This window comes from Salmo trutta, chromosome 35, assembly GCF_901001165.1.
Source record: "Salmo trutta chromosome 35, fSalTru1.1, whole genome shotgun sequence".
NCBI lineage: Eukaryota > Metazoa > Chordata > Actinopteri > Salmoniformes > Salmonidae > Salmo > Salmo trutta.
In genome coordinates, this window is record NC_042991.1 from 10,116,322 (window position 1) to 10,143,763 (window position 27,442).

Sequence of the window (27,442 nt, forward strand, 5' to 3'; positions counted from 1 at the left end):
CAGGGGTTTTGGAGATTGGTCCTTCTGAGAACAATGGCACTGGTGCGCGCGTGCATGTGACGACTCCATGTTTTACTTTCAGTGTTTGAACGGATACAACGTCTCCCGGTTGGAATATTATAGCTATTTTATGAGAAAAATGGCATAAAAATTGATTTTAAACAGCGTTTGACATGCTTTGAAGTACGGTAATGGAATATTTTGACATTTTTTGTCACGAAAGGTGCCGGCGCGTCACCCTTCGGATAATGACTCGAACGCACAAACAAAACGGAGCTATTTGGATATAACTATGGATTATTTGGAACCAAAACAACATTGGTTGTTGAAGTAGAAGTCCTGGGAGTGAATTCTGACGAAGAACAGCAAAGGTAATCCAATTTTTCTTATAGTAAATCTGAGTTTGGTGAGTGCCAAACTTGGTGGGTGTCAAAATAGCTAGCCATGATGGCCGGGCTATCTACTCAGAATATTGCAAAATGTGCTTTCACCGAAAAGCTATTTTAAAATCGGACACCGCGATTGCATAAAGAAGTTCTGTATCTATAATTCCTAAAATAATTTATGTTTTTTGTCAACGTTTATCGTGAGTAATTTAGTAAATTCACCGGAAGTTTTCGGTGGGTATGCTAGTTCTGAACAAAACATGCTAATGTAAAAAGCTGGTTTTTGATATAAATATGAACTTGATTGAACAAAACATGCATGTATTGTATAACATAATGTCCTAGGAGTGTCATCTGATGAAGATCATCAAAGGTTAGTGCTGCATTTAGCTGTGGTTTTGGTTTTTGTGACATATATGCTAGCTTGAAAAATGGGTGTGTGATTATTTCTGGCTGGGTACTCTCCTGACATAATCTAATGTATTTCTTTCGTTGTAAAGCCTTTTTCAAATCGGACAATGTGGTTAGATAAAGGAGAGTCTTGTCTTTAAAATTGTGTAAAATAGTCATATGTTTGAAAAATTGAAGTTTTGGGATTTTTGAGGTGTTTGTAATTCGCGCCACTCTATACCATTGGATATTAGTGAACGTCTGCCCCTAACAGGTTAACATAAATGTCATAAAATGACAAGCATTTCTGACACTGCATGTTGATGCCGTGTTCAGTGCCTTAGACCGCTGCGCCACTCGGGAGCCCTATAACGGACTGCCATTCAAATTGGAGTTAATGACAATGCAATACATAAAAGACTATAAATCACAACTTAAAGCAACCACTAAGATGAACTGTCAACAGACAAACAGAGAACACAGGTATAAATACACAGGGGATAATGGGGCAGATGGGCGACACCTGGAGGGGGGTGGAGACAATCACAAAGACAGGTGAAACAGATCAGGGTGTGAGAGTACCCCCCCTCTATGGGAGCCACCTGGACGCATACCTGGTTGACCAGGGTGCTGGCGGTGGAAGTCGGCGATGAGGATCTGGGTCCAGGATTTCCCTGGCGGGGACCCAGCACCTCTCCCCCAGGCCATAACCCTTCCAGTCAACCAGGTACTGGAAACCCCTGCCTCGTGGTCGAACACTCAGGAAGCGTCTCACCGTGTATGCCGGATGGCCATCGATGACACGGGGAGGAGGGGTGGGCCTGGAAACAGAAGACAAAGGGCTGTAAGACACGGGCTTAATCCTAGACACATGGAAAGTATGGTGAATACGGAGGGTACGAGGTAACAAAAGACAAACAGCAGTGGGGCTCTTGACTCTAGAGATGGGGAACGGACCGATGAAACGGGGGGAAAGTTTACAGGACTCCACCTGGAAGGAAGGGCAGGTCCCGGGGGGAGAGCCATACCCTCTGCCCGAGCCAATAGCGTGTAGCAGGGGTCCGGTGGCAATCTGCTTGTCGTCTATACCTGGTAGTGGTCTTCAACAGAGTGGCCCGGGCTCTCGTCCAGGTACGGCAACAGTGGGGGATGAACATCTGGGCAGAGGGATTGCTGACTTCTTCCTCTTGCTCTGGGAAGAGAGGAGGCTGATATCCCAAGGAACACTCGAAGGGCGAGAGACCCATGGCAGAGCAAGGGAGGGTGTTGCGAGCGTACTCAACCCATACCAGTTGTTGACTCCAGGTGGTAGGGTTGGCAGAGACTAGGCAGCGAAGAGTTGTTTCCAAGTCCTGGTTGGCTCGCTCCGACTGGCCCTTGGACTGGGGGTGGAATCCATAGGACAGGCTGGCCGGTGACCCAATGAGCATGCAGAACACCTTCCAGAACCGGGACGAGAACTGCGGACCCCGGTCGGAGACCATGTCCACCGAGAGTTTGTGGATTCGGCAGACGTGCTGGACCATAAGCTGGACCGTCTCCTTGGCTGAGGGTAGTTTGGGGAGAGGAATGAAGTGGATGGCTTTGGAAAACCGGTCGACCACAGTCTGGATGGCCATATTGCCATCAGACAGAGGGAGACCCGTGACGAAATCCAGAGATATATGGGACCACGGACGATGAGGGACAGGCAGTGGTTGGAGAAGACCAGCCAGAGCTTGCCGAGGAGTATTGTTCTGTGCGCAGACCGTGCAGGCGCCAACAAACGCAGCAAGATCCGCAACCATAGTAGGCAGCTAAAAGACAGTGCATCCGGCTTGACATTCTTGGATCCCGGCCGGTAGGAGAGGGAAAAGTTTAACTGGGTAAACAGCAGAGCCCATCTCGCTTGCCTGGAGGTGAGGCGCTTGGTGGTTCGGAGATACTCCTGGTTTTTGTGGTCGGTCCACACAATGAACGGATGTTCCGCCCCTTCTAGCCAGTTCCTCCATTCCTCCAACGCCATCTTCACCTTGTGAAGCTCCCGATTCCCCACATCGTAGTTCCTCTCCGTGGCTTTGAGGCGGTGGGAGAAGAAGGCGCAGGGGTGCAGCTTAAGGTCCAGGGCAGAACGTTGGGACAGGACAGCCCCCACTCTGAAATCCGAAGCATCGGCCTCCAACACAAACTGATGGGAAGGGTCAGGATGAACCAGGATAGGAGCAGTGGTGAAGCGGTGTTTAACTTCTTCGGGCTAGGGGGCAGTATTCGGAAGTTTGGATGAATGAGGTGCCAAAAGTACACTGCCTGTTACTCAGGCCCAGAAGCTAGGATATGCATATAATTGGTAGTATTGCATAGAAAACACTCTAAAGTTTCCAAAACTGTTAAAATCATGTCTGTGAGTATAACAGAACTGATATGGCAGGCTAAAATCCGAAGACAAATCCAGATTTTGTTTTTCAGCTCTCCTCTGATTACAATGGCTGGGAATGGGAGTATAAAAGGAAGTCCTCCCAGATTGCAGTTCCTGGGGCTTCCACTAGATGTCAAAAGTCTTTAGAAAGAGTTTCAGGCTTGTTTTTTGAAAAATGAGCTAGAATTTGTAGTTTTTCTAAGTGGCTCCCATTTTGGCTGTAGTGTTTGTAGCGAGTTCCGGTGAGTGCGCGTACTTAATGGTAATGGTCTCCAGTATTCTCCGTCTTAAATTTGATCATTTATTTACATAATAGGGTACCTGAGGATTGATTAGGAACGTTGTTTGACTTGTTTAGAAGAAGTTTATCGGTAACTTACGGGATTCATTTTGTATGCATTTTGAAGAAGGAAACCGGTGGATTACTGAGTCAAGCGCACCATTGAAACGTACTTTTTTAGGATATAAAGAACGACTTTATCGAACAAAAGGACCATTTGTTATGTAGCTGGGACCCTTGTGATTGCAACCAGATTAAGATCTTCAAAGGTAAGTGATTTATTTTATCGCTATTTCTGACTTTTGTGATGCATCTGCTTGGTTGGAAAATTTATGTAATGCTTTTGTGTGTGGGGCGCTGTCCTCAGATAATCGCATTGTGTGCTTTCACCATACAGTCTTTTTGAAATCTGACAACGCTCCTGGATTAACAAGAAGTTAAGCGTTTATATGATGTATGACACTTGTATTTTCATTCATGTTTAATATTACAATACCTGTAATTTGAATTTGGCACTCTGCAATTTCACCGGATGTTGTCGAAGTGGGACGGTAGCGTCCCAATGATCCGTAAGAAGTTAAGGTCGCGGAACACCTGATCAGTGGCAGATGACCACGTGAACGGAATCTTGGTAGAGGTGAGTGCAGACAGGGGGGAGGCAAGGGTGCTGTAACCCCAGATAAAGTGGCAATAAAAGTTGCCGAAACCCCAGGAAGCGTTGCAGCTGCACCCTGGATGTAGTGCCAATCCACAACCACTCTCACCTTCTCGGGATCCATCTGGACACTCCCAGCAGAGATGATGTAGCCCAGAAAAGGAATGGTGGAGCAATGGAACTCACACTTTTCTGCCTTAACAAACAACTAGTTCTCCAGAAGGTGCTGGAGAACCTTTCGGACATGGAGCATGTGTTCCTGGGGGGAGTGGGAGAAGACGAGGATGTCATCAATGTAGACAAAGACGAACCGGTTCAGCATGTCGTGGAGAACATCATTCACCAGAGACTGGAACATTGCAGGGGCGTTGGTGAGGCCAAAAGGCATGACCAGATATTCGTAGTTCTCGTTAGCCATGTTGAAGGTGGTCTTCCACTCGTCCCCCTCTCGTATCCGCACTAGGTGGTAGGCGTTTTGTAGAGCGGCTCGAAGGCCGGGGGAAATGAGTGGTAGCGGATAATGATTCTTCACAGTAATGTCATTGAGTCCCCGGTAGTCAATGCACTGTTGCAGGGTCTTGTCCTTTTTCTCCATGAAGAAGAAACCTGTGCCAGCGGGAGAGGAAGAGCGAAGGATATATCTTGTAGCTTGGGAGTCCGCAATGTAGGTCTCCATAGCCTTGGTCTCTGGTCCCGACAGAGAGTACAGGCGTCCCCGGGGCGGCTTGGTGCTAGGGAGAAGGTCAATCCCGCAGTCATAGGGGCGGGGCGGCGCAGCGGAAGGGAAGTGGCCCGGGACTTGCTGAACACATCCCGGAGGTCTTGGTACTCCGCGGGAATGGCGGAGAGGTCCAGAGCAACTTCCAAGCCCCCAGGAAGATGTCCCGGACAATGGCCATGGCAGAACGGACTCCAGCCCATGATAGCACCCGTAGACCAGTTGATGAGGGGATTGTGTTGCTGGAGCCAGGAGAATCCCAAAACCACGAGAATCTGGGGGGACTTGATGAGCAGGAATTGAATAGTCTCGCTGTGATTCCCAGATACACATGGGTTGATGGGATTGGTGTTATGGGTGACCTGACCAATAGAGCGCCCGTCCAACGCTCTAACATCCATGGGAATGGAGAGGTGCTGAGTGGGGATGTTCAGCTCGGAAGCCAGTGTGGTGTCCAAAAAGCTATCATTGGCCCCAGAGTCAATGAGGACCCGGAAAGATTTGGACTGGTTTCCCCACAGCAGAATGACGTGAAAAGGGGTGCAAGTAATGGAAGCAGAAAATTTCTCTATATGGCCCACCAGAGTACTCGCTCCTCCTCTTTTACCGGGCAAGAGGACACAAAATGACCAAAATTCCCGCAATACAGACAGTTCCTTGTGTTGATCCTGTGTTGCCGTTCTGCTGGCAATAGCCCAGCTCTGCCTAGTTGCATAGGTTCGGGAAACAGTGCCTCGGCCGTCTTCAGTGACTCTCGAGGAAGGTTGGGAAACCTTGGGTGCTGTCGGCAACGGGACCGTCGGGGATTTCCGGGATGACTCGGAGATGAGGTGGAATCCCTGGACGTGCGAGCGAAATCGAATTTCCTCTCCATCCGTCGTCCCAACAATCGCCCATTGATGCAGATGGTCAAAGGGATGAGGGAGTCAAGATCCGTGGGTAAGTCCCGAGCAGCAAGCTCGTCCTTAACCTCCTCCGAGATGCCATACAGGAACATGTCGAACAGTGCTTCCTGGTTCCACACACTCTCCGCTGCCAACATGTGGAAATCCACAGCATAGTCGGCCACTCTGCGGGCATCCTGCTGGAGCTGGATTAGCTTCCAGGCAGCTTCTCTCCCGGAGAACGGGGCATCAAAAACCTTCCTCTCCTCTCCCATGAACCCCTCCAAACTCACGCACATGGCTGACTGTTGTTCTCATACGGCGGTGGCCCAGGTGAGAGCCTTCCCAGACATCAGCGTGATGAGGTAGGCTATTTTGGAGTGATCTGAGGGGAGGGAGGAGGGCTGAAAATATGCCCAACAGGTGCTCTCCATTAAAGCGTTCCGGGGGAGGTAAACAAGGCTCCCAGGAAGGTGGAGTGGCCGGTGGGGCGGCGCTAATAACCACCGAGTTTTAGGGGCGGTGCGGTTACCACCGTGGCAGGCTGCCCCCCAGACAACCCGCAGAATTGCTCCAGCAGCATGTCTAAAGTCCGGTCATGGTGCTCAGCCAACGTTTGGACCCCTCCATAAGACCGCCAAGCAATTCCTCGTGCCTACCAATGGAGGCTCCTTGGGAGGAGTGTTGCGCAGCTTGCCCAGGTCTGCTGGATCAGTCATGGCCAGTTCGTACTATTAGGTATGAAGGTAAGACCCAGATGCAGACAACGTCGAATTACAATGGTTTTAGTCCAACAGGGGCAGGCAATAGACAGGTCAAGGCAGGCAGGGGTCAGTAAACCAGAGGTGGGGCAGCTGTACTGGACGGCAGGCAGGCTCAGGGTCAGGGTAGGCAGAGGTCAATAATCCAGAGGTTGGGCAACGGTACAGGTCGGCAGGCAGGCTCAGGGTCAGTGGCAGGCAGAGTGGTCAGGCAGGCGGGCTCAGAGTCAGGACAGGCAAGGGTCAAAACCAGGAGGGCGAGAAAAAGAGAGACTGGGTAAAGCAGGAGCTAAGACACAAAAACACTGGTTGACTTGACAAATAAGACGAACTGGCAATAGACAAACAGAGAACACAGGTATAAATACACAGGGGATAATGGGGAAGATGGGCGACACCTGGAGGGGGGTGGAGACAATCACAAAGACAGGTGAAACAGATCAGGGTGTGACATAATGCAAACATTCAATAAAATACATACACATTATATTTGGTTCTCCAATCAACAGTCAGTTTAAGATTAGGCGACTTGTGATTGTCATTAACCTTCATAAATACAGTAAATACTTGATCCATTCGTCCAGAAGGAGTTTGGTCAATTTTTAATTTCAGTCCTATAAAGTGCTGATAATAAAGCTTTTTTAATAAATCAATGATATAAATAGACACATAATGAATTCTCAAAATGCTAAGTCCTCTTCCAAATGCATATTGTGTGGGAATAACCTATCAGCGCCACAGCCAGCATTTCGCTACACCCGCAATAACATCTGCTAAACACGTGTATGTGACCAATACAATTTGATTCAATTTGATTTGACCTCAAAGTCTGATCTCTTCCTAGATTTTATTCCAATCTCCTGTCATGGAGGTCAGTAAGTGAATGTCCCCTATGTTACTGAAGACACTGCAATTCAGTGTCCGGGTGTCCTTTCAACCAGTCAGTGGATGTCTGACAAATCACTTCCTCTATCCTCTTGGGCTCCTGCTGATGTCAGAGGGTTATTACCTTAATCCTTCTAGAGTGGGTCATTGGCCCCCTAGTCCCATATACCTGACACTATGGGCTTGTTTGAGTGGTAGGGGGCGAAAGGAACCCACTGTAGACCAAAGTCGAGGAGTGAAGTCGGGGGAGGTGTATCTGCGACAGCCAAAAGTCGGACACTGTAGTTTCCAACAGCAAAGCTCAGATCAACATGGCAGTGTCAACATACATGTAGCTGCTATTGTTTATAAAAGTTTGTCTGTATAAATATTAAAATACACTTTTCTGTACCACCTTATCACACACTAACAAACTGGAAACATAACTTGTGTACAATTCATTGGTTCTTGAGAGATCTCAAATATCACTTTTCATTTGTATCACCTGTAACTTTAGAATCGTGCAAAGTTGATTCCTGTTTCAGTCATGTATTTGACCACATGCGTGTGGGTCAATTTTTTTTTTAAAGAATGATTGGTTGACCAATAGTGCCTCGCACAATGCAGGTAATGGCTGCATGGTGCAGTTGATGAGAAGCAACTGCAGCGACTTGAAGACGACTTCATCAAGAACTGCATGACATTTGATCACATGATTTTTGTAAAGCTCATGCTGTCAGCAAGTCGGACCATTTTTATAACCATAACGCAACACACTTTGAAAGACGGTGACCAGTGATGGTCAACGACTTGACGAAAGTGATCCGCTCCAACGGGCTCTATGTCTTGTCCACTCCTTCCACTTCATCGTTCTGAAGCTCGATAAGTGGGCTTGGCAGAGGGAGTTTGGGCCCAACTGGGAGGGACTTTTCCTGGGGGAATGTGGGGGCCTCTGGAGGCCTCTGGGCCTTACTCAGTGTCAGCTTTCTCCAGAGGAAGCGCAGCACTGATGGGCTGAGGATGATGAACACCCAAGGGTTGATGATGGAGTTGAAGGACAGCAGGCGAAGCGCAGCGAGATCGGTGGCATGGCTCTTCTTTGACCTGCCTGTAAAGTTGACATACACACGGAGCTATATGGGGGAAAAAGAAAAGGCATCACAGTCAGTTATTCAGAATTTCAAAATCAACAAAACCATATAATGGTCATCAATTAAGACAGACCAAATGTTTCATTATTATTTATTACAGGCCAGGTAGTCTTGGTTGTAGTAAGTAGGCTTAGGCTATAACAGGTGCAAGAAAACTACAGTAAGTAGGACTCAGCGGTCTAAGGCACTGCATCTCAGTGCTTGAGGCATCACTACAGACGCCCTGGTTCGAATCCAGGCTGTATCACAACCGGCTGTGATTGAGAGTCCCAAAGGGTGGCGCACAATCGGCCCTGCGTCGTCCGGGTTTATCATTATAAATAAGAATTTGTTCTTAACTGACTTGCCTAGTTAAATATAGGTTAAATAAAGGTTAAATAAAAAGGGCCTGGCATTGGCGTTCTTACCATTAGGCAGAAAAGTAAATTGCTTCAGGCCTCACATCACCAAGGCACCTCATGAGCTGGGCATCATTTTTAAAACCAGCTGGGAGCTTCAAAGTTAAGATTGAAATGGGAAGGGAGGGGGGTTATGCCTGGCCACTGTGCCCAGCAGTGGCGGTCGGTGCCATATAAGATAAGGTTTTTATGGTTTTTTAAAGATTTTTTATTTTCATGAGCATGACCTTGTTTTTATTACAGCATATTGGATGACTGTCATTCATATTCCATTCACTCAGTTCAATGTAACATCAATAGGTTTAGGCTACTACATGATACTCAAAGTTTCCCTATACCCTAGCCAATGAATGTAAGTTTACAACGTCGTGCACACAGGTCGATAGAAAAAAATTGAGGCGACAGACAGTGACACATGGACAGACAGTGACACATTCAATACCACCTTGCACACTCTAGCCTGCATCTAGCTGAGATAGGGTGTAATCATTAGTCCAACAGTTGCAAACGAGAGTTTCCCTTCGCTTGTGGACTTCAATGCACAACACATCAGCTGTCTGTTGCCAGGCGAAAAAACCTTTCCAAGCCAAACCATATCATAACCGCTACACACAGCCTACATTGTTGTCACCGTATTAACTAAAGTAATGTCATCGGCAACATAGCTAATAGAACTAACACGTTAGTAAACCCGCTACAATCATGCAGTAACCTTACAGTGTCAATAAGCAGTTTAGCACTTACACCAGCGGGCCCCGATGGCAAAAAATTAGTAAAACCAAAAGCTTGCCTTGACTTGGAAGAGTTCCAGTGTTGTGTTGGATAGTCATAGCCAGCTAGCTAACATTGCATCCCTCTGTTTGAGTAGGCTAAACTAGTGACACTGAAAGTATTTTGGAATAAATTAATTTGTTCAAAACTGGTTAACTATTGTCTTTCTCTCTCTTTGAGTCAACTACTCACCACATTTTATACATTGCAGTGCTAGCTAACTGTAGCTTATGCTTTCAGTACTAGATTCATTCTCTGATCCTTTGATTGGGTGAACAACATGTTAGTTCATGCTACAAGAGCTCTGTTAGGTTGGAGGATGTCCTCCGGAAGTTGTTATAATTACTGTGTAAGGTTATGGAAAGGGGTGAGAAGAACCAATGAGCCTCCTAGGTTTCATAATTCATAATAGATCAATATACATATATTTCATATCAATATTAAAATCCAAGTTTTTCTCATAATAGTAGAAACAAATGTTATTAATTACCCAAGGACTGGTTCATAATAATGGACTATTTCACCCTGGCCGAGTTCCCATGCATTGTTTCATGTGATGTGATTGCAAATGTGACTTTCATTTAAATTAAGCTGCAGCAATGAGGTGCATTCAGATTGGGGCCTGAGACTGGTCTCTGCCTGGGGCCTCCAAATCAATGTCTGCCTCTGTGCCCTGGTAATATGTAATCAATAAATAATCATAATTTGTCAATGGTATTGCTCCATGAAGGCTATGCCTTTCGTTCTGTGCAAGTTACATTTTTAAATGATGGCTTATTTCTAGATGTAGCAGAAGCAGAAGTGGTGACGTCAAAGACCACAAGAAAAACCTCCACTGCACATTCGACTGTCTCAATATTTTCCAAATTTAGACCAGCTTTGTCGAAACGAAAGATCTTACTTACCACTAAAGGAAACGAACATATGACGAAAGCCACTGTTATGAACACCAGTAGCAGAAGATGCTCCACTTCCTCAGCCATAGCGAAGGATTTTTGGTAGAACCGTATCCGTCGCGTAACTCCCCCACGGTGCGCTTTGTACCTCCGATACATTATAATCAAATGGTAGACGACAGATAAGTTACTAACTACTGTCGTCGAAATCATGATAAGAGCCAATGACGCATACACACCGACGTATACTTTGTGTTTGGTCTCGTTTGGGTTCATATCAAAGAAGCACCAAGTCCCCGGGCAATATTGGACGTAGTCTCCAAAGCCCAGAAAAGGTGCTAGGCAGAAGAAGATGCAGACCAGATAGATGAGTGAAATGGTGATGTAGCCGCAGCGCTTTGTCAAGTGCCGCTCGTAAAAGAACGGCTGTCCAAATGAGAGGTAGCGCTCCAAAGCCATGGCGCACAGAAGGGCCAACGTGGCGAGGCTGAAAAAAGTCAAGCTGAACCCAAAGTAGGCGCATACTGCTCTGTTTTTACTCATATCTACCAAGGTCCTGTTTTGTGTATAAGAGGCTAGTACAAGAGGACTGATGGAGAAGGAACCTAGTAGATCTGTAATCACCAGCGCAGTCGCCAGCACCTGAAACAAGGATGGACTTTGCCGCCGGCGCCGCATCTCCAAAAGGACCAAGGCGATTAAAATGCCTAGTACCTCCGCAGAGAAGATTGCCGCGGAGATATAGGGATTCCCGGACGAGACAGTGACTCTGTCATGGCAGGTTATATTATCATTGTATTCCATAACAACTGGTCGTAGCCTACTCCCCTCAGCTTGAACTGATAAATGTCCCTTCTGCGCACATCAGTGCCCACAAAATAGGAATATGTCCGCATCCAACTCTTTGACTGCCATGAGAAATGAGGTTCATGCTGGCTCCTCTGGTGTCAACAAAAACGGATGTTAATCTTTCCGGCCCAACCCAGTCACTCACCCACTCAGTGCAGTACTATCACACACTCAGAATGTAGAGGGCGCCCCCCCTGCAGCATTTAATTTGTTTGCGTTTTTAGTTAATTTAAATTAAAAAAATATTTTTTGTAGGCCTGTACTAATAAATGGCACTATTGTTGGCATATGCAGACTTCGTTTGTATAGGCCTGCAAGTCAATGGCGGTGGCTGGTGGCAGGGTAGTAATGGCTGGAAACGAATTTATGGGCGTGTATATCAAACACATCCAACAAATGGTTTCCATGTGTTTGATACCATTCCATTCTAGCCATTACTTTGAGCCGTCCTCCCCAAACCAGCCTCCTCTTCTTTCCGGGATGGGTTTATCATGAAGAAGATGCTGAATAAAGATAACGTATAAAGATAATGTAGAAGACAAGGCATGCACACATGACTGTAAGTCACTTTGAAAAAAGTATCTGCTAAATGGCAAATGTTGTTATTAATATATTATAGATAACAGCAATCTGACAGGGGTTTCACATGTATGGAATGAATCACAATTATCCCATCTCAGTAAGACTGTCAACCACAGACAATATATCAGTTCTATATCTATGCTGTCAATGGTCAACCATCCCATACAAACCAATAGCTCTGGGGCTGTATGTATCAAGCATCAAAGTGCTAATCTAGGATCAGTTCCCGCCCCATGTCCATGTAATCTTATTCATTATCATCTAAAAAGCTAAACTGATCCTAAATCAGTACTTCTACTCTGAAACCATCTACGAATACTGGTCCAAATAGTAAAACACATATCAGAGGCCTATATTTCAGATTTCATATCTGGTGTATGACGTGTCCTAAGAGCAGAATTCAGCTCAGCTGTTGACCGCTGTGGACTTTCTCCACTAGATGGCGATCTTATCCTGGTTATTGTCAACTACAAAATGATCATGGCTATTCAGCTTTGGCTTACTCAAGACAGTAAAGACTAATAGAGATACATAACAAGGGAGACAAGAAAGGGTCTGCTTCATTGGACATTGCTATGGCCTACAATATGCACTCGTAGTGCTACAGGGTTATGCGTATTTTGTGTGTGATGATATCACTGTGGAATAAAGATTGAAGCCCCTTTTTTTGACCACTAGTTCTGTCATGTCATGGGCATGGAAGTTGATGTAACATGCTACAGCACATTCATCCCTCTGTTGATATGTCGAACGACTGGGACATCTGACTAAGACCACGAGTCTGGAAGGCAAAGAGACATTCCAACAAACATGGTAGCACACACTAAGTGCTTTCTCACTCACCCAGAAACAGAAGCCACATAATTCACAGCAATTAAAGAACCACAGTGGCCTGGGAGAGAATGAGGGAGAGAGGGGAGGGTGGATGGGATAGAGGGAGGGAGAGAGGCGATGGAGTCTCTCTCGCTCTCTTTCTCTCTGGCCGGTTCCCAGTTCTACTCATTTTTGCAGTTTAAAGTGAATGTCCTGCAATTCTACCCATTTTGCCATTGGGTGGAGATACATTTTTGCAGTTTTAAAGCAAATTTCCTGCAATTCTACTCATTTTCCATGACTTATGCCATGTTAATGATATCTGAGTGAGAGTGATTAACAAACTCAAAGGGGGCCCCCTGGAGGTCAGGACCCCTGGTTTCTCTGTGTGCTCCAAATCTCCATATCACTGGCCGTTAGCATAGAAGGTCCTTGAATTGGTGATGGAAATGGGCACGTCATGGCATTGCCTTTGAAACATTTTATTGAAAAATGGTGTTTGACTAGACACAATGCTATTTTACAGTAAACAAATTGACAACAGACTTTCAGCACACTTATAGGGAAGGACATTCAACAAGCACGGCACTTACACAAATTACCTATGATTGGCTGAGAGAAATTGATGATAAAAAGATTGTAGGAGCTGTTTTGTTAGACTTCAGTGCAGCTTTTGACATAATCAATCATAGTCTGCTGATGGAAAAACGTATGTGTTATGGCTTTACACCCCCTGTTATACTGTGGATAAAGAGTTACCTGTCTCAGAACACAGAGGGTGTTCTTTCATGGAAGCCTCTCCAATATAATCCAGGTAGAATCGGGAATTCCCCAGGGCAGCTCTCTAGGCCCCTTACTTTTTTCAATCTACCAATGACATGCCACTGGCTCTGAGTAAAGCCTGTGTGTCTATGGGGTGGCAGGATAGCCTAGTGGTTAGAGCTTTGGCTAGTAACCGAAAGGTTGCAAGATCAAATTCCTGAGCTGACAAGGTAAAAATCTGTCGTTCTGCCCCTGAACAAGGCAGTTAACCCACTGTTCCTAGGCCGTCATTGAAAATAAGAATTTGTTCTTAACTGACCTGCCTAGTTAAATAAAGGTTAAAAAAAGTAAAATGTTTTATATGGATCACTCAACACTATACACGTCAGCTACTACCTTGAGTGAAATCACTGCAACACTTAACAAAGAGCTGCAGTTAGTTTCAGAATGGGTGACAAGGAATAAGTTAGTCCTAAATATTTCAAAAACTAAAAGCATTGTATTCACTAAACCCTAAACCTCAACTAAATCTTGTATTAAATTATGTGGAAATTGAGCAAGTTGAGATGAATAAACTGCTTGGAGTAACCCTGGATTCTAAACTTTCATGGTCAAAACATGTTGATACAACAGTAGCTAAGATGGGGAGAAGTCTGTCCATAATAAAGCATTGCTCTGCCTTCTTAACAACACTGTCAACAAGGCAGGTCCTATCGGCTCTAGTTTTGTCACACCTGGACTACTGTTCAGTCGTTTGGTCAGGTGCCACAAAGAGGGACCTTGGAAAATTCCAATTGGCTCAGAACAGGGCAGCACGGCTGGCCCTTAAATGTACACGGAGAGCTAACATTAATAATATGCATGTAAATCTCACATGACTCAAAGTGGAGGAGAGATTGACTTCATCACTACTTGTTTTTGTAAGAAGTGTTGACAAGCTGAATGTACCGAGGTGTCTGTTTAAACTACTAGCACACAGCTCAGACACCCATGCATACCCCACAAGACATGCCACCAGAGGTCTCTTCACAATCCTAATGGCACTACATAGAACCATATCTACATGGAACTTTTGCACTTCAGGTAACTGATGCAAGCAGTAGAATCAGATTTAAAATACAGATAAAAATACATCGTATGCAACAGCGGGGACTGTGAAGAGACACACACAAAGGCACAGACACACATACACATGATAAGACACGCCCTCTACACACATGGATGTTGTATTGTAAATATGTGATAGTGGAGTAGTGGCCTGAGGGAACACACTAAATGTATTGGGTAAAGTGTTACTAAATGTAATGTCAAGTAATATTTGAAATAACTGCCTTAAAGTTGCTGGACCACAGTAATAAATATAAAAATACAAATGGGATTCCGACCCACACACAAGGGCACGTACGCACGCACGCACGCACGCACGCACGCACGCACACACACACACACACACCCACTGTGGCCTCAGACACTCTCTCCCTCTCTCCTCTCCTCTTGCATTTATGCAAACACACATGTTGTGAAAGAGAGGTCTTAGGTGACCAGGTTTGAGGTTTTAAATGGGGGGTGTTGGTTTACCTGTCAGTGTTACCGGGGACAACTGAGTGGGAACACAATCTGTCCCTAAGCTAGACTATTATTTAACTCAAGACGCCCTGGTTCACCCTCCTCCGAAGTCATAGTTCATGCGGACTCAATCAAACAGTGTGTGCGTGTGCGTGCGTCTGTATGCATGTGTGTGTGCGTGGACAAGAGGCATGTTTTTCCATTGAAATAATTACATGTGGTTATGTAGTTGAGCTGTGCTATAATAAGTAGGGAAGAGAAAAGCCCACAAACCTGCTCTCTGAATGGGAAACTGGGGATTTTCCTGTCCAAAATGACTGGTATTTACATACTTTGTCACAAATATGCTTCCAGTTTCAGTATTAGTAGGCTTCAATCTCTTTACATGACAATGCTGTATATAAGACTATGTTGAGCTTTACTAGTGTATGAAAATGGGTTTGACTCTAGGCGAGAGAAAACAGCGTTTTGTTTTTCTGGCAATCTGAAAGCAGAACTTTCTTATGTAAGAGCACATTTGGGTTGTCTGTATGTCTATCCATCCATTGCATGCTCCCCTCTGCGATCTCCCTACACCAAAATAGATCAACAGATCCGAGTTATCCTACAGTGTTGCATACTGTTATAGCATCTATGGTTTCTGAAGTTTGTACAATCCTTAGGATTCGATGACAATGAAAATAGCTCCTCACGAGGCATCACTGAGGGGGTAGGAACTTGGGGACTCTATCGGACCACAGGCTGGGTTCCTGTAAATAAGAAACCTGATGATATCCTAAAACAAACATGTTGGCTTTGCTAAAGACGTGACGGCTGCCAAGACACAGAGAGGTCCAGCCACTGACCACGAGGAGACCAGACCTCCCAGTCTTCCTCTGTCTCTCCCTCCCTCCCCTCTCTGTCTCCCCTCCCTCCCCCCTAGTCTTAGAGGGAGAGAAAGAGAATGAGCCTGCTATTACCCAGGGTGCGCTGCAGTGGGAGTGTGTGATGACCACAGGACAAGCGAATTCCACTCCGACCGCACGCAAGCGGTTCAGCAGGTTCAGCCAAGGTTGCTCAACGCAGCGGTCACTCTCTGGAGTGGGGCTTGGCCTAAACCCTTGCCTGGTCACGGTCACAGAGGTTGAACACTATGTGACCGCTGGCTGGTCAAGTGCCCAGGGTGATCACTGATCACTTAAGAGCATATTGTGTTTTTTCTGCCTTTCCATTTTGTTCTTCATCGGTTTTAACCAGCTCTGGATAAGAATGAGCATTTCCTAGAACACTGCTTTACACTGACTCAACACATGCATTAAAGGTCCAATGTTGCCGTTTTTACCTCTATATCAAATCACTTCGGGGTAACAATTAAGTGCCTTACTGTGATTGTTTTCAATTAAAATGGTCAATAAGTAGGGGGAAAAATGCTCCCAAGCAAAGAGCAATTCATCAATCAAGAATTTTGTGTGAATGTCTGTGAATGGTCTGAGTGGGGAGGGGGAAACTGAAAACTAGATGTTATTGGCAGAGAGGTTTCAAATTCTATTTCTTATTGGTCTATGAACTAATTTACCGGCAATCCAAAACTCCATCCCACCAAAACAGGATGAAATTTCAGGTGGCCTTTTCTAACAGCTTTTACACTAAAAGGGCATTATCATAATTTTCTAAATTTCACAGTATTACTCCAACCTTATAGTGTGGAAATATATATAAAACACAGGAAAATCACAGTTTTGACTGTACTGGGCCTTCAAACACTGACCCAAGTGTAGTAGGTTTGCTTAGATTGTCTACTCCTCCTGACACAGGTTTATTTCAGCTGAGCCGACCTACAGACCATCACATGAATGACCTTTGACCCCTGCAGCCTGCCCCTGAACCAAGGGGTCAGCACTTAAGTTGGACAGACACATAGAAAGAGAGTGAGAGAAGAGAAGAAAAGAAAAGAGAAAAGAAAAGAAGAGAAGAAAAGGAGAGAGGGAGAGAGAAGAAAGAGAGAGAGAGCGAGAGGGAGGGAGGGAGGAAGGAAGGAAGGATTTCATGCTAATATTGACTGCTATATTTGTTTTGTGTGTAGTCCTTTTACTGTATTACCTGGAACATTATTAGACTAGATTAGTTGAATGTATTCACCTTTGTCACCTGGTCAGGACTTACTGTTATAACATCTATCTCCATAACAGCTCCTTGGACAACTTACAGCTTATGCATGTGTAAGATAGAGATGCCTTTAGGCAGTCATTGAACAACTCAATCTATGTGTCATGAGCCCCGGTGGTAATCTGTTCATGTAGTGTGAGAGGGTAGAGTACAGCCAGAGGCTGGGAATGTGAACATGAACAGTGTGTGTGTGTGTGTGTGTGTGTGTGTGTGTGTGTGTGTGTGTGTGTGTGTGTGTGTGTGTGTGTGTGTGTGTGTGTGTGTGTGTGTGTGTGTGTGTGTGTGTGTGTGTGTGTGTGTGTGTGTGTGTGTGTGTGTGTGTGTGTGTGTGTGTGTGTGTGTGTGTGCGTGCGTGCGTGCGTGTGGGACTGACGGTGAGGAAAAACATCAGTCAGAAGCCCTCACAATGGCCCTGCAGCCACAGTACTCACATGTCACCCATCCACCCTGTTACAAACAGCAGGAGGAGTGGCTCCTCTACTGCAACTACGCCCCTATACCCCACAGTGTTCCCCTTCCCTCTTCCCCTCCTCCGTTCCCCTCTTCTCCCTCTTCTATTTCTTTACCCCCTCACTCCTTTTTTATTCTCTGCATTCACAACCGCAAAAATTGGACCTCTTTTATTTGTAGTCCTACCCCCCCTCACACCTCTCCACCCGACCCTGTCTCATTCTATTCATCACCACAGACTGCAGTGAAATGGAAGGAAAAGAAAGAATAAGGAAAAGAAAAGTGGAGGCTGGATGGCTTCCATCATGATTTTGTCAACTTTTACCTGTGTGAAATGTTGGCTTGAGGCCAAAAAGCAAACCAATACTCTTTCCAGGCCCAGAGTCATTAACTGTACACAACTCTGTGTGTGTGTGTGTGTGTGTGCGCGCGCGCATGTGTGCGTGTGTGTGCATGTGTGTGTGTGTGTGTGTGTGCGCACGTGTGTGCGTGTGTGTGTGAATGTGCGCGTGTGTGTGTCTGCGTGTGTGTGTGTGCGCGTGTGTGTGTGTGTGTGCGTGTGTGTGAATGTGCGTGCATGTGTGTGTGTGTGTCAGCATGTGAGTGTGACTGTTAGGGGTGTGGTTGAAATAAAGTTGGGTCATAAGCAACTCGTGAAAAGAAGACTGTATATCCGCCATACTATCAATACAATTAATCACACAAAAACTCACACACCCACTCACATACACAGACTGCCCAGCTAGCACGTAACGTTCTGAGAACCATAGCTGGGTGAGAGCTTGGTTGTCCTATGGTTATTTTGCATACAACCTTCCAAGAACTTTCTGGTAATGGTGCAGGATAGTTGCTTGGCTTTGGAACATTCTCAGCATATTTAAGGAGCTTGACAAATCACATTATATTCTTGATAGTTCATTACTTTAACAGAATGTTTCCTAAAAGTTTAAACATGGTCTTAGGTAACTACCTTAAGATGAATACACACACTGTACGTCGCTCTGGATAAGCGAAGGGGGAGGAAAAGGAGATACCTAGTCAGTTGCGCAACTGAATATGTCTGTTGAATGACTGAAATGTAATGAAGTGAGTATCCTATCACCCCGCCTCATATGTTACATAACCCTTCTGGACTTTGTCTCTGGACATGTCATGGCTGATGGTCTGTTCTCTGCTGGAGCCATGGTTGGATAACCCCATGAGAGTTCATCATACCGCTCCACCCTCCTCCTCTCCTTTAAAGCGTACATAACATGGAGGAGAGGGAGGAGGGGAGGAGGAGGATGGTGGAGAATCAGAGACCATGTTGAAGAGTAATTGGTGTACAAGAACACCAGGCATTAGACTTAATCTAGCAACACAAGTGAAACCACCTGTTTCCCCTCTGTTTCCCCTCTCAACCAGATAGTGTGGTTAAGTCTGAAATGGCACCCTGTTTCCTATATATGCGCTACTTTTGGCCGGGGTTCATAGGACTATAGGGCTCCTGTTGATACCTGGAGTTTTGATACTGTGTACTTTAAATGACATGTACTGTATCTCTGAGAACTGTAACACTGAGAGTGATTGTCAATTTGCTTTGGCCCTAGTGTGGACACTTTTCAATGACCTTGTGTTTGGCATGACACAAGTCTATTTTGTTTGAGTCCAAACTTCTGTTCCATTCTGTCGGAGTAAACAGACCAGTAGTAGAGTTCTATGTCTACCTCGTACAGTATGGGGACTTTGGACAGGAGGACTGGAGCTGAAACATGTAAGGAGGACGGGAGGAGGGGAGGAAGAGGAGAGGGGGAGGTAGGACTTCCGAGGTGAGGGGGCTTACTCTGCTAAACTCATCAGGGGTCTTGGAGGCTGGGGAGATGTCCCTCATAGGGGCCCGCCTTTACGTGATTTCACAGAGGCTGCACGGATTCCGCCCTGATAATATCATCGTCATGAGAGCCCACCTGTGTAATGTCAAACATACACTGCAATTCCGTCTTTTCACAAGCAATTGGTGCACTTTCCCCAGTGGCTGAAGAACAATTGACTTATTATGTTTTGTTGGTTGTAATGAGAGCAAACTATGTCAGTACCTCCCTTTGCTCTTATCATGAAATCCTATTGACACTTGACTCGAATAAAACTGGAAAGGCTATTGACTCATTTAGATGTATTCGTCTGTGTGAATTTGCGCTCGTTAACCCCTTTTAAAGTACTAAAGACATGGTATGACTCAAAGTTGAAGATCAGAGCTCTGTTTATCAAGGGTGCAGTGGAGTAGTGTGGCAATGACTGTCTGCTCATATCTGTGCCAGACAAGGTTGTCATGCTGTGTCTGAGATAGTAAAAACGGAGGAGGCCGAGAGAGTGTATGGGGGAGGAGAGAGGGTGTGTGTGTGTCACAGGAGGTTGGTGGCACCTTAATTGGGGAGGACGGGCTCATGGTTTTCATGTGTTTGATACCATTCCATTGACTCCGTTCCAGCCATTATTATGAGCCGTCCTCCACTCAGCAGCCTCCACTGGTGCGCGTGCGTGCCTGTCTGTCTACGTTTATGTACTGTATGTCTGCGTACAATTGTCTGTTTACCATGGGGCAAATCCCCTTCCTCAAACTGACTTAATGACAGGTCTTAACTGGGGTCTGGGGGCTGCAGGGCTGGAGGCTGCAGGGAGTTGTGGTGGTGGAAGCATGATGGGAACCAAGGCTCCTATCACCATCTCTCTTATTGGAACCAGGCCTTGACTATCTCCTGGAGAGGAACTGTCTACATGAGCCCCCCCCCATCCTCTGATGACTCCCCACAAAACCTCTACACAGCCCACCCCCAAACTAACCCCACTCTCCCCCCTGGAGCTCCACCCTCCTTCCCCTCATCCTCTCTTCCTTCCCCAGTCAGAACAACAAACCCGTGCAACTGAAGCCTGCGGCCTGCAGTGTCAGTCTCCTGTGACAGGAAGCCACATGAGAGAGAGAAACTGCCAGGGAGAGCAGAGAAAGGCACTTATGGCTGTAAGAGAATCTCCCTCTCTCTGTTCCTCTGTTCCCCCACTGGAAAAGACAGAATGAGAAGTTCCCAGTCCTATGGTGATCCACTTAACCCCCCTGGTTCTCATCATCTCTCTCTCTCTCTCTCTGGATCTCTCCTTCTCTCCGTCTTTCTTCTGTCGCACTGATGAAGACCAACCACGCCAACGCCAATAAGGCTCACAAACTCCATGTCTCGATCACCCTCATCATTAGACCGAAGCTCTACTCATAACTCATGACCTAAAATCCTACATGAACTGAACTCGGTGTCCAGCTAAGTCAAAACAGCCCTAAAATCATTCTATCATACTGATTGCTCGAGTGAAAAACAACACCAAATAAAGCATACCTTTAAATCCCAATCAACATTGTCTGCATGACTTAAGACCTGTTTGTTGAAAAACAAAACAACATTAATTTGATATCATATCAATCATCAGTTTTGTCTGTATGATTAAGACGGATGAAAACGATAAGGTATTCATTAAAATTGTCTTGAAGCCAGAGCGCTCTGTTTCTGGTTGGGTTTTAAAACTCTTTCCTGTCTAACGGTTTCACTCTGGCTCTGCAGGATTAAGTTGCATCCTGGGGAAAGTGGTGAATGACACACACAAACACACAAATGACAGTCTTTCCTGTCCCCTCCCCCCTCCTCTGATTAGTGCTGGACACTTGGCTCTGATGCAGCCTGCTTATTAATTGGTCCGTTCTCAGTCGGATCCTGGAGAGGTTCCAGAGCGTGTTATGTGTCTGTAATTAAACTCTGGCCCACAGAGAGGAGGCTTGTGTGGGGAGGGCACAGTGTGTGTGTGTGTGTGTGTGTGTGTGTGTCATGGGGGATCTTGTGGGTTAGGGTGTGTGTGTGTGTGTGAGAGAGAGAAAGAGAGAGAGCTAGAAAGATAAATAGAGAGCGCTAGAGAGAGAGAGAGAGAGAGAGAGAGAGAGAGAGAGAGAGAGAGAGAGAGAGAGAGGGAGAGGGAGAGGGAGAGAGAGAGAGAGAGAGAGAGAGAGAGAGAGAGAGAGAGTGAGGGAGAGAGAGAGAGAGAGGGAGAGAGGGAGAGAGAGAGAGAGAGAGAGAGGGGGGGGGAAACGAGAAAGGTTCACGTCACAGTTATCATGGCTCTTCTTGAGACGACTGCACTCTACACATCTCAGTTAGGACCAACGGAATCAAAATGTTTTTCATTCATGTTGTTGACTCACTTGTTGAGTTGAGTAGATGTCATACTCAGTAACTTGTAAAGACTTGCGGCGCGTCCGTGAGAAAGAATGCAGTCGTAGAAAGGGTGTTTCTCCGTACATGTATTTTTCTAATAACCATGAACAAGAGCAATGGAAACAGGGTTTGTACTAGTGTAGTTTGAACCTTTGGACGGCACCGTCTCAAAGAGAAACATTTGAACAGTGTACTAACTGTCTACTCTGGCAGAGGTCCCAACCTCTGCTAATGTCATGCTAATTGGAACCAAATCTCCTGGTACCAGTCCAATACTAGAAGAGCTTTACCGTGGATTTACCTCTTCCATCCAAAACATTAACCTGCTATTATTAAATGTCACCCCTGGCCTGGCGTGTCACTTCCCTTGCCGTTGGTTGAATCCCTGGACGATGTTGAGGCTCCAGCGAGCCGTGTCTCCGCCCCACATGTGGAAACCATCGAAGCCCAGGCCGGAGACACGGGACTGGGCTTGGACTGGAACACTGCTCCCTCGGAACACGCTCTGGACCCCGCTTTCAGAGAGAGGTTAGGGCCAGAGCGGGTATGTGTGTTTAGTTAGAGCCAGCACCAAGGAAAAAGTGCAAGCCTGTATGTGTGTTTTAGCATGTGTGTGTGTTAGCGTGTGTGTATCTATGTGTATCGGCATCACTCCGTCGATACGGGCAGGGTCTGTCTCAGCCTCAGGACTCACTGATGTGGCCATTACATTCACAGGAAACTCCCCCACATTCCCTCTTCCCCCTCTTCCCATTACAACCGGGCAATTGGGAACGACAGCTGATTCCGGGAAACTGTCTCGCTGCACCGTCAAAAGTTTATGATTAACAAACAGCCGGAGGAACTCAAACCCTATGTAATGTTAGTGTGCTCTCTGCGGGCTGAAACTTGGGGCTTTGGTTGGCAACAGACTGTACAGCTCATACATTCTAGATGGATGGAAGTAGTTAGACTGGTTTGATCTGGATCCAAAACAGAGGGAAGATGTCTGACAGAGAACGAAACCTTGGCCTACTACAGTCTGTGTCTTACACTTACTGGAAGTAGAAATCCCATTACTGTACATGCAAGTCATTTTCCAGAATTTATATTGGACACATCCTACTGTAAATTTGTTTTACCTTGCTGCTCTCCCTGTAGAGATCGTTGGTGATTATGGAGGAGAGAAAGGTTGATTTGTAATGCAGTTAGATGTGGTGGGTGGGGTGGACCCCCACTCTCAGGAAGCGTGATGTATCCTGAACTGGTCCATAAATCCACAGGTATTTCAGGAGGAGGACAGATCTAGGCCTAGGGAAATGGGCCACTTTTCTACATCTCTCCAGACCTGACAACACAGCCCCCCAGGCCCCAGGCCCTCCCAGCCTGCCTACCCCCCACTAGCATCCTAGTACAGTCGAAGTTGAGCATTGAATCTGTGGCACAGCAACTAACAGTATGATATGAGCACAACTGTAAACATACACACACAACCCCAAAACAGCCTCAATCCTCAATTTCCTCCATTACGTTATTATTAATTTGACATTTAAAAGACAAAAACCCAGTTCCCCGTCTAAAAAGTACAAACATTTGATACAAAAGAGCTATTGTGTTATCTGACGTCAAATGCCATGAACAGGAAGGATACAAATAACACACCAGGAATCCATACAGGATGTTTTCATATACTTTATATTGTGCATTACTCTGGACACTTTGTTTCCCAATGCTTCATTCACTTGGCAGTTGTTTTCATGAAAAGAAACCCTGGAACTGGTAGAAGAATTGAGAGAAGAAAATCTAGAACTGGCAGAAACCATGCCTCAAAAAAAAAAACACAGGGGCAAAATGAGCACAACCTCTGGAGGATGTTTACTGTAAAACGTACAGTAACTGTTCAAATTTCACATGTGTAAAGTTTCCTTAGCTTGTCAGTATAACGTACAGGTAACTGCCAAAATAAAGGAAACACCAACATAGTGTCTTAATAGGGCGTTGGGCCATCACAAGCCAGAACAGCTTCAATGCACCTAGGCATAGACTCTACAAGTGTCTGGAACTCTATTGGAGGGATGTGACACCATTCTTCCACGAGAAATTCCATCATTTGATGTTTTGTTGATGGTGGTGGAAAACGCTGTCTCAGGCTATGCTCCAGAATCTCCCATAAGTGTTCAATTTGGTTGTGATCTGGTGACTGAGACATACACACAAACCCTTTAAATGGCACCGGAGAAGATGACAGACATTGCGTTGTTTGTAACTTATTTTTTTACTTATTTTGTCATAATGTTGTCGCTACCGTCTCTTATGACCGAAAATAACTTCTAGACATCAGGACTGCAATTACTCACCACAGACTAGCAGAATCCTCTTTTCCTTTCACGATTCTGACGAGCCCGACGCGAAGGATACGCTGCTTCCTCGGGAACAGGCCCCGATCCCCGTGATCTGTGCGAAAAGGAGGCAGAGAAAGAGGGGCCGAAGGTACGACTGCCTTCTGAGAATTCGCAGGCGATGGAATAAACCCCCACTTCCTTCCATTCTGCTAGCAAACATGCAATCTTTGAACAATACAATTGACGAGTTACGCGGAAGATTAAACTACCAACGGGACATTAAAAATTGTAACAACGTATGCTTCACGGAGTCTTGGCTGAACGACGACAACATCAACATACATCTTGCTGGTTATACGATGTGCCAGCAGGATGGAACAGTGGCATCTGGTAAGACAAGGGGCGGCGGCCTATGTATTTTTGTAAACAACAGCTGGTGCACGATATCTAAGGAAGTCTCGAGCTATTGCTTGCCTGAGGTAGAGTTTCTCATGATATGCTGTATACTACACTACCTACCGAGAGAGATTTCATCTGTATTCTTTGTAGCTGCTTACAAACCACCACAGTCAGAGGCTGGCACTAAGACAGCATTGAATGAGCTGTATTCCGCCATAAGCAAACAAGAAAACGCTCACCCAGAGGCGGTGCTCCTAGTAGCCGGGGACTCTAATGCAGGGAAACTTAAATCCTTTTTACCAAATTTCTATCAGCATGTTAAATTTGCAACCAAAGGAAAAATAACTCTGGACCACCTATACTCCACACATAGACACGCACACAAAGCTCTCCCTCGCCCTCCATTTGGCAAATCGGACCATAATTATATCCTCCTGATTCCTGCTTACAAGCAAAATTTAAAGCAGGAAGCACCAGTGACTAGATCAATAAAAAAGTGGTCAGATGAAACAGATGCTAAGCTACAGGACTGTTTTGATAGCACAGACTGGAATATGTTCATGATTCCTCCGATGGCATTGAGGAGTACATCACATCAGTCATTGGCTCCATCAATAAGTGCATTGATGACGTCGTCCCCACAGTGAACGTACGTACATACCCCAACCAGAAGCCATGGATTACAGGCAGCATCTGCACTGAGCTAAAGGCTTGAGCTGCCGCTTTCAAGGAGTGGGACTCTAACCCGGAAGCTTATAAGAAATCCCGATGTGCCCTCCAACGAACCATCAAACAGGCAAAGCATCAATACAGGACTAAGATCAAATCGTACTACACCGACTCTGAGGCTTGTCGGATGTGACAGGGCTTGCAAACCATTACAGACTACAAGGGGAAGCACAGCCGAGAGCTGCCCAGTGACACGAGCCTACCAGATGAGCTAAACTACATCTATGCTCACTTCGAGGCAAATAACACTGAAACATGCATGAGAGCACCAGCTGTTCCCGGAAGACTGTGTGATCACGCTCTCCTTTAAACAGGTTAACATTCACAAGGTCGCAGGGCCAGACGGATTACCAGGACGTGTACTGCGAGCATGCGCTGACCAACTGGCAAGTATCTTCACTGACATTTTCAACCTCTCCCTGTCCGAGTCTGTAATACCAACATGTTTTAAGCAGACCACCATAGTACCTGTGCCCAAGAACACTAAGGTAACCTGCCTAAACGACTACGGACCCGTAACCCTCATGTCTGTAGCCATGAAGTGCCTTGAAAGGCTGGTCATGGCTCACATGGCCCCAACAGATCCACAGATGATGCAATCTCCATTGCACTCAACACTGCCCTTTCCCACCTGGACAAAAGGAACACCTATGTAAGAATGCTATTCATTGACTACAGCTCAGCGTTCAACACCATAGTGCCCTCAAAGCTCATCAATAAGCTAAGGCCCTTGGGACTAAACACCTCCCTCTGCAAGTGGATCCTGGACTTCCTGACGGGCCGCCCCCAGGTGGTAAGGGTAGGTAACAACACATCCACCATGCTGATCCTCAACACAGGGGCCCCTCAGGGGTGCGTGCTCAGTCCCCTCCTGTGCTCCCTGTTCACTCATGACTGCACGGCCAGGCACAACTCCAACACCATCATTAAATTTGCTGATGACACAACAGTGGTAGGCCTGATCACTGACAACGACGAGACAGCCTATAGGGAGGTTAGAGACCAGGCCATGTGGTGCCAGACAACTACCTCTCCCTCAACATGATCAAGATAAAGGAGATGGTTGTGGACTACATGAAAAGGAGGACTGAGCATGCCCCCATTCTCATCGACAGGGCTGCAGTGGAGCAGGTTGAGAGCTTCAAGTTCCTTGGTGTCCACATAACCAACAAACTAACATGGTCCAAGCACACCAAGACAGTCGTGAAGAGGGCACGACAAAACCTATTCCCCCTCAGGAGACTGAAAAGATTTGGCACGGGTCCTCAGATCCTCAAAAGGTTCTACAGCTGCACCATCGTGAACATCCTGACGGGTTGCGTCACTGCCTGGTATGGCTACTGCTCGGCCTCCAACCGCAATTCACTGCAGAGGGTAGTGCGAACAGCCCAGTACATCACTGGGGCCAAGCTTCCTGCCATCCAGGACCTCTATACCAGGCGGTGTCAGAGGAAGGCACTAAAAATGGTCAAAGACGCCAGCCTGCCTAGTCATAGACTGTTCTCTCTGCTACCGCACGGCAAGCAGTACCTGAGCGCCAAGTCTAGGTCCAAGAGGCTTCTAAACATCTTCTACCCCCAAGCCATAAGACACCTGAACATCTAATCAAATGGCTACCCAGACTATTTGCATTGCCCCCTCACCCCCTCTTTACACCACTGCTACTCTCTGTTGTTATCTATGCATAGTCACTTTAATAACTCTACCTACATGTACATAGTACCTCAAATAACCGGTGCCTCCGCACATTGACTCTGTATCGGTACCCCCCTGCTTATTGTCTCGCTGTTGTTATTTCATTGCTGGTCTTTAATTACTTGTTAGTTTTATCTCTTATTCTTATCTGTATTTTTTTAAACTGCATTGTTGGTTAGGGGCTCGTAAGTAAGCATTTCACTGTAAGGTCTACACCTGTTGTATTCGGCGCATGTGACTAATACAATTTAATATGATTTGATTTGATTTGATTTAAACCCTCTATGCTCCTTTGAGACCCCTCTTTTAAAGTTCCTGAGATCTCTTCTTCCAGCCAAAATAATGGGCAACTG

At 46.0% G+C, this 27,442-nt stretch overlaps 1 protein-coding gene and 1 long non-coding RNA gene across 6 annotated transcripts in view; one reads left to right on the top strand and one right to left on the bottom strand.

Annotated features, from left to right (window-relative positions):
• ptger2b (prostaglandin E receptor 2b (subtype EP2)) overlaps nucleotides 1-22,184 on the bottom strand; it is a 38,941-nt gene extending 16,757 nt beyond the window's left edge. Inside the window, exons 1-3 of one of the 4 annotated variants that reach the window (XM_029733266.1) lie at nucleotides 10,559-11,501; nucleotides 8,307-8,466; nucleotides 1,298-1,597 (exon numbers count right to left, since the gene is read on the bottom strand). In XM_029733266.1, the coding sequence (XP_029589126.1) occupies nucleotides 1,548-1,597; nucleotides 8,307-8,466; nucleotides 10,559-11,353 (1,005 nt within the window). In that variant the 5' untranslated portion in view covers nucleotides 11,354-11,501 and the 3' untranslated portion in view covers nucleotides 1,298-1,547. Of the gene's footprint in view, nucleotides 1-1,297; nucleotides 1,598-7,048; nucleotides 8,467-10,558; nucleotides 11,502-21,932 lie in introns of those variants that run through there. The other 3 variants (XM_029733265.1, XM_029733268.1, XM_029733267.1) reach the window with 3 other exon arrangements.
• Nucleotides 22,185-22,329: 145 nt separating this feature from the next.
• LOC115174593 (uncharacterized) overlaps nucleotides 22,330-27,442 on the top strand; it is a 16,828-nt gene continuing 11,715 nt past the window's right edge. The window contains exon 1 of one of the 2 annotated variants that reach the window (XR_003871805.1): nucleotides 22,330-22,489. This is a non-coding gene — a long non-coding RNA (uncharacterized LOC115174593). The remainder of the gene's footprint in view (nucleotides 22,490-27,442) is intronic. The other variant, XR_003871806.1, reaches the window with a different exon arrangement.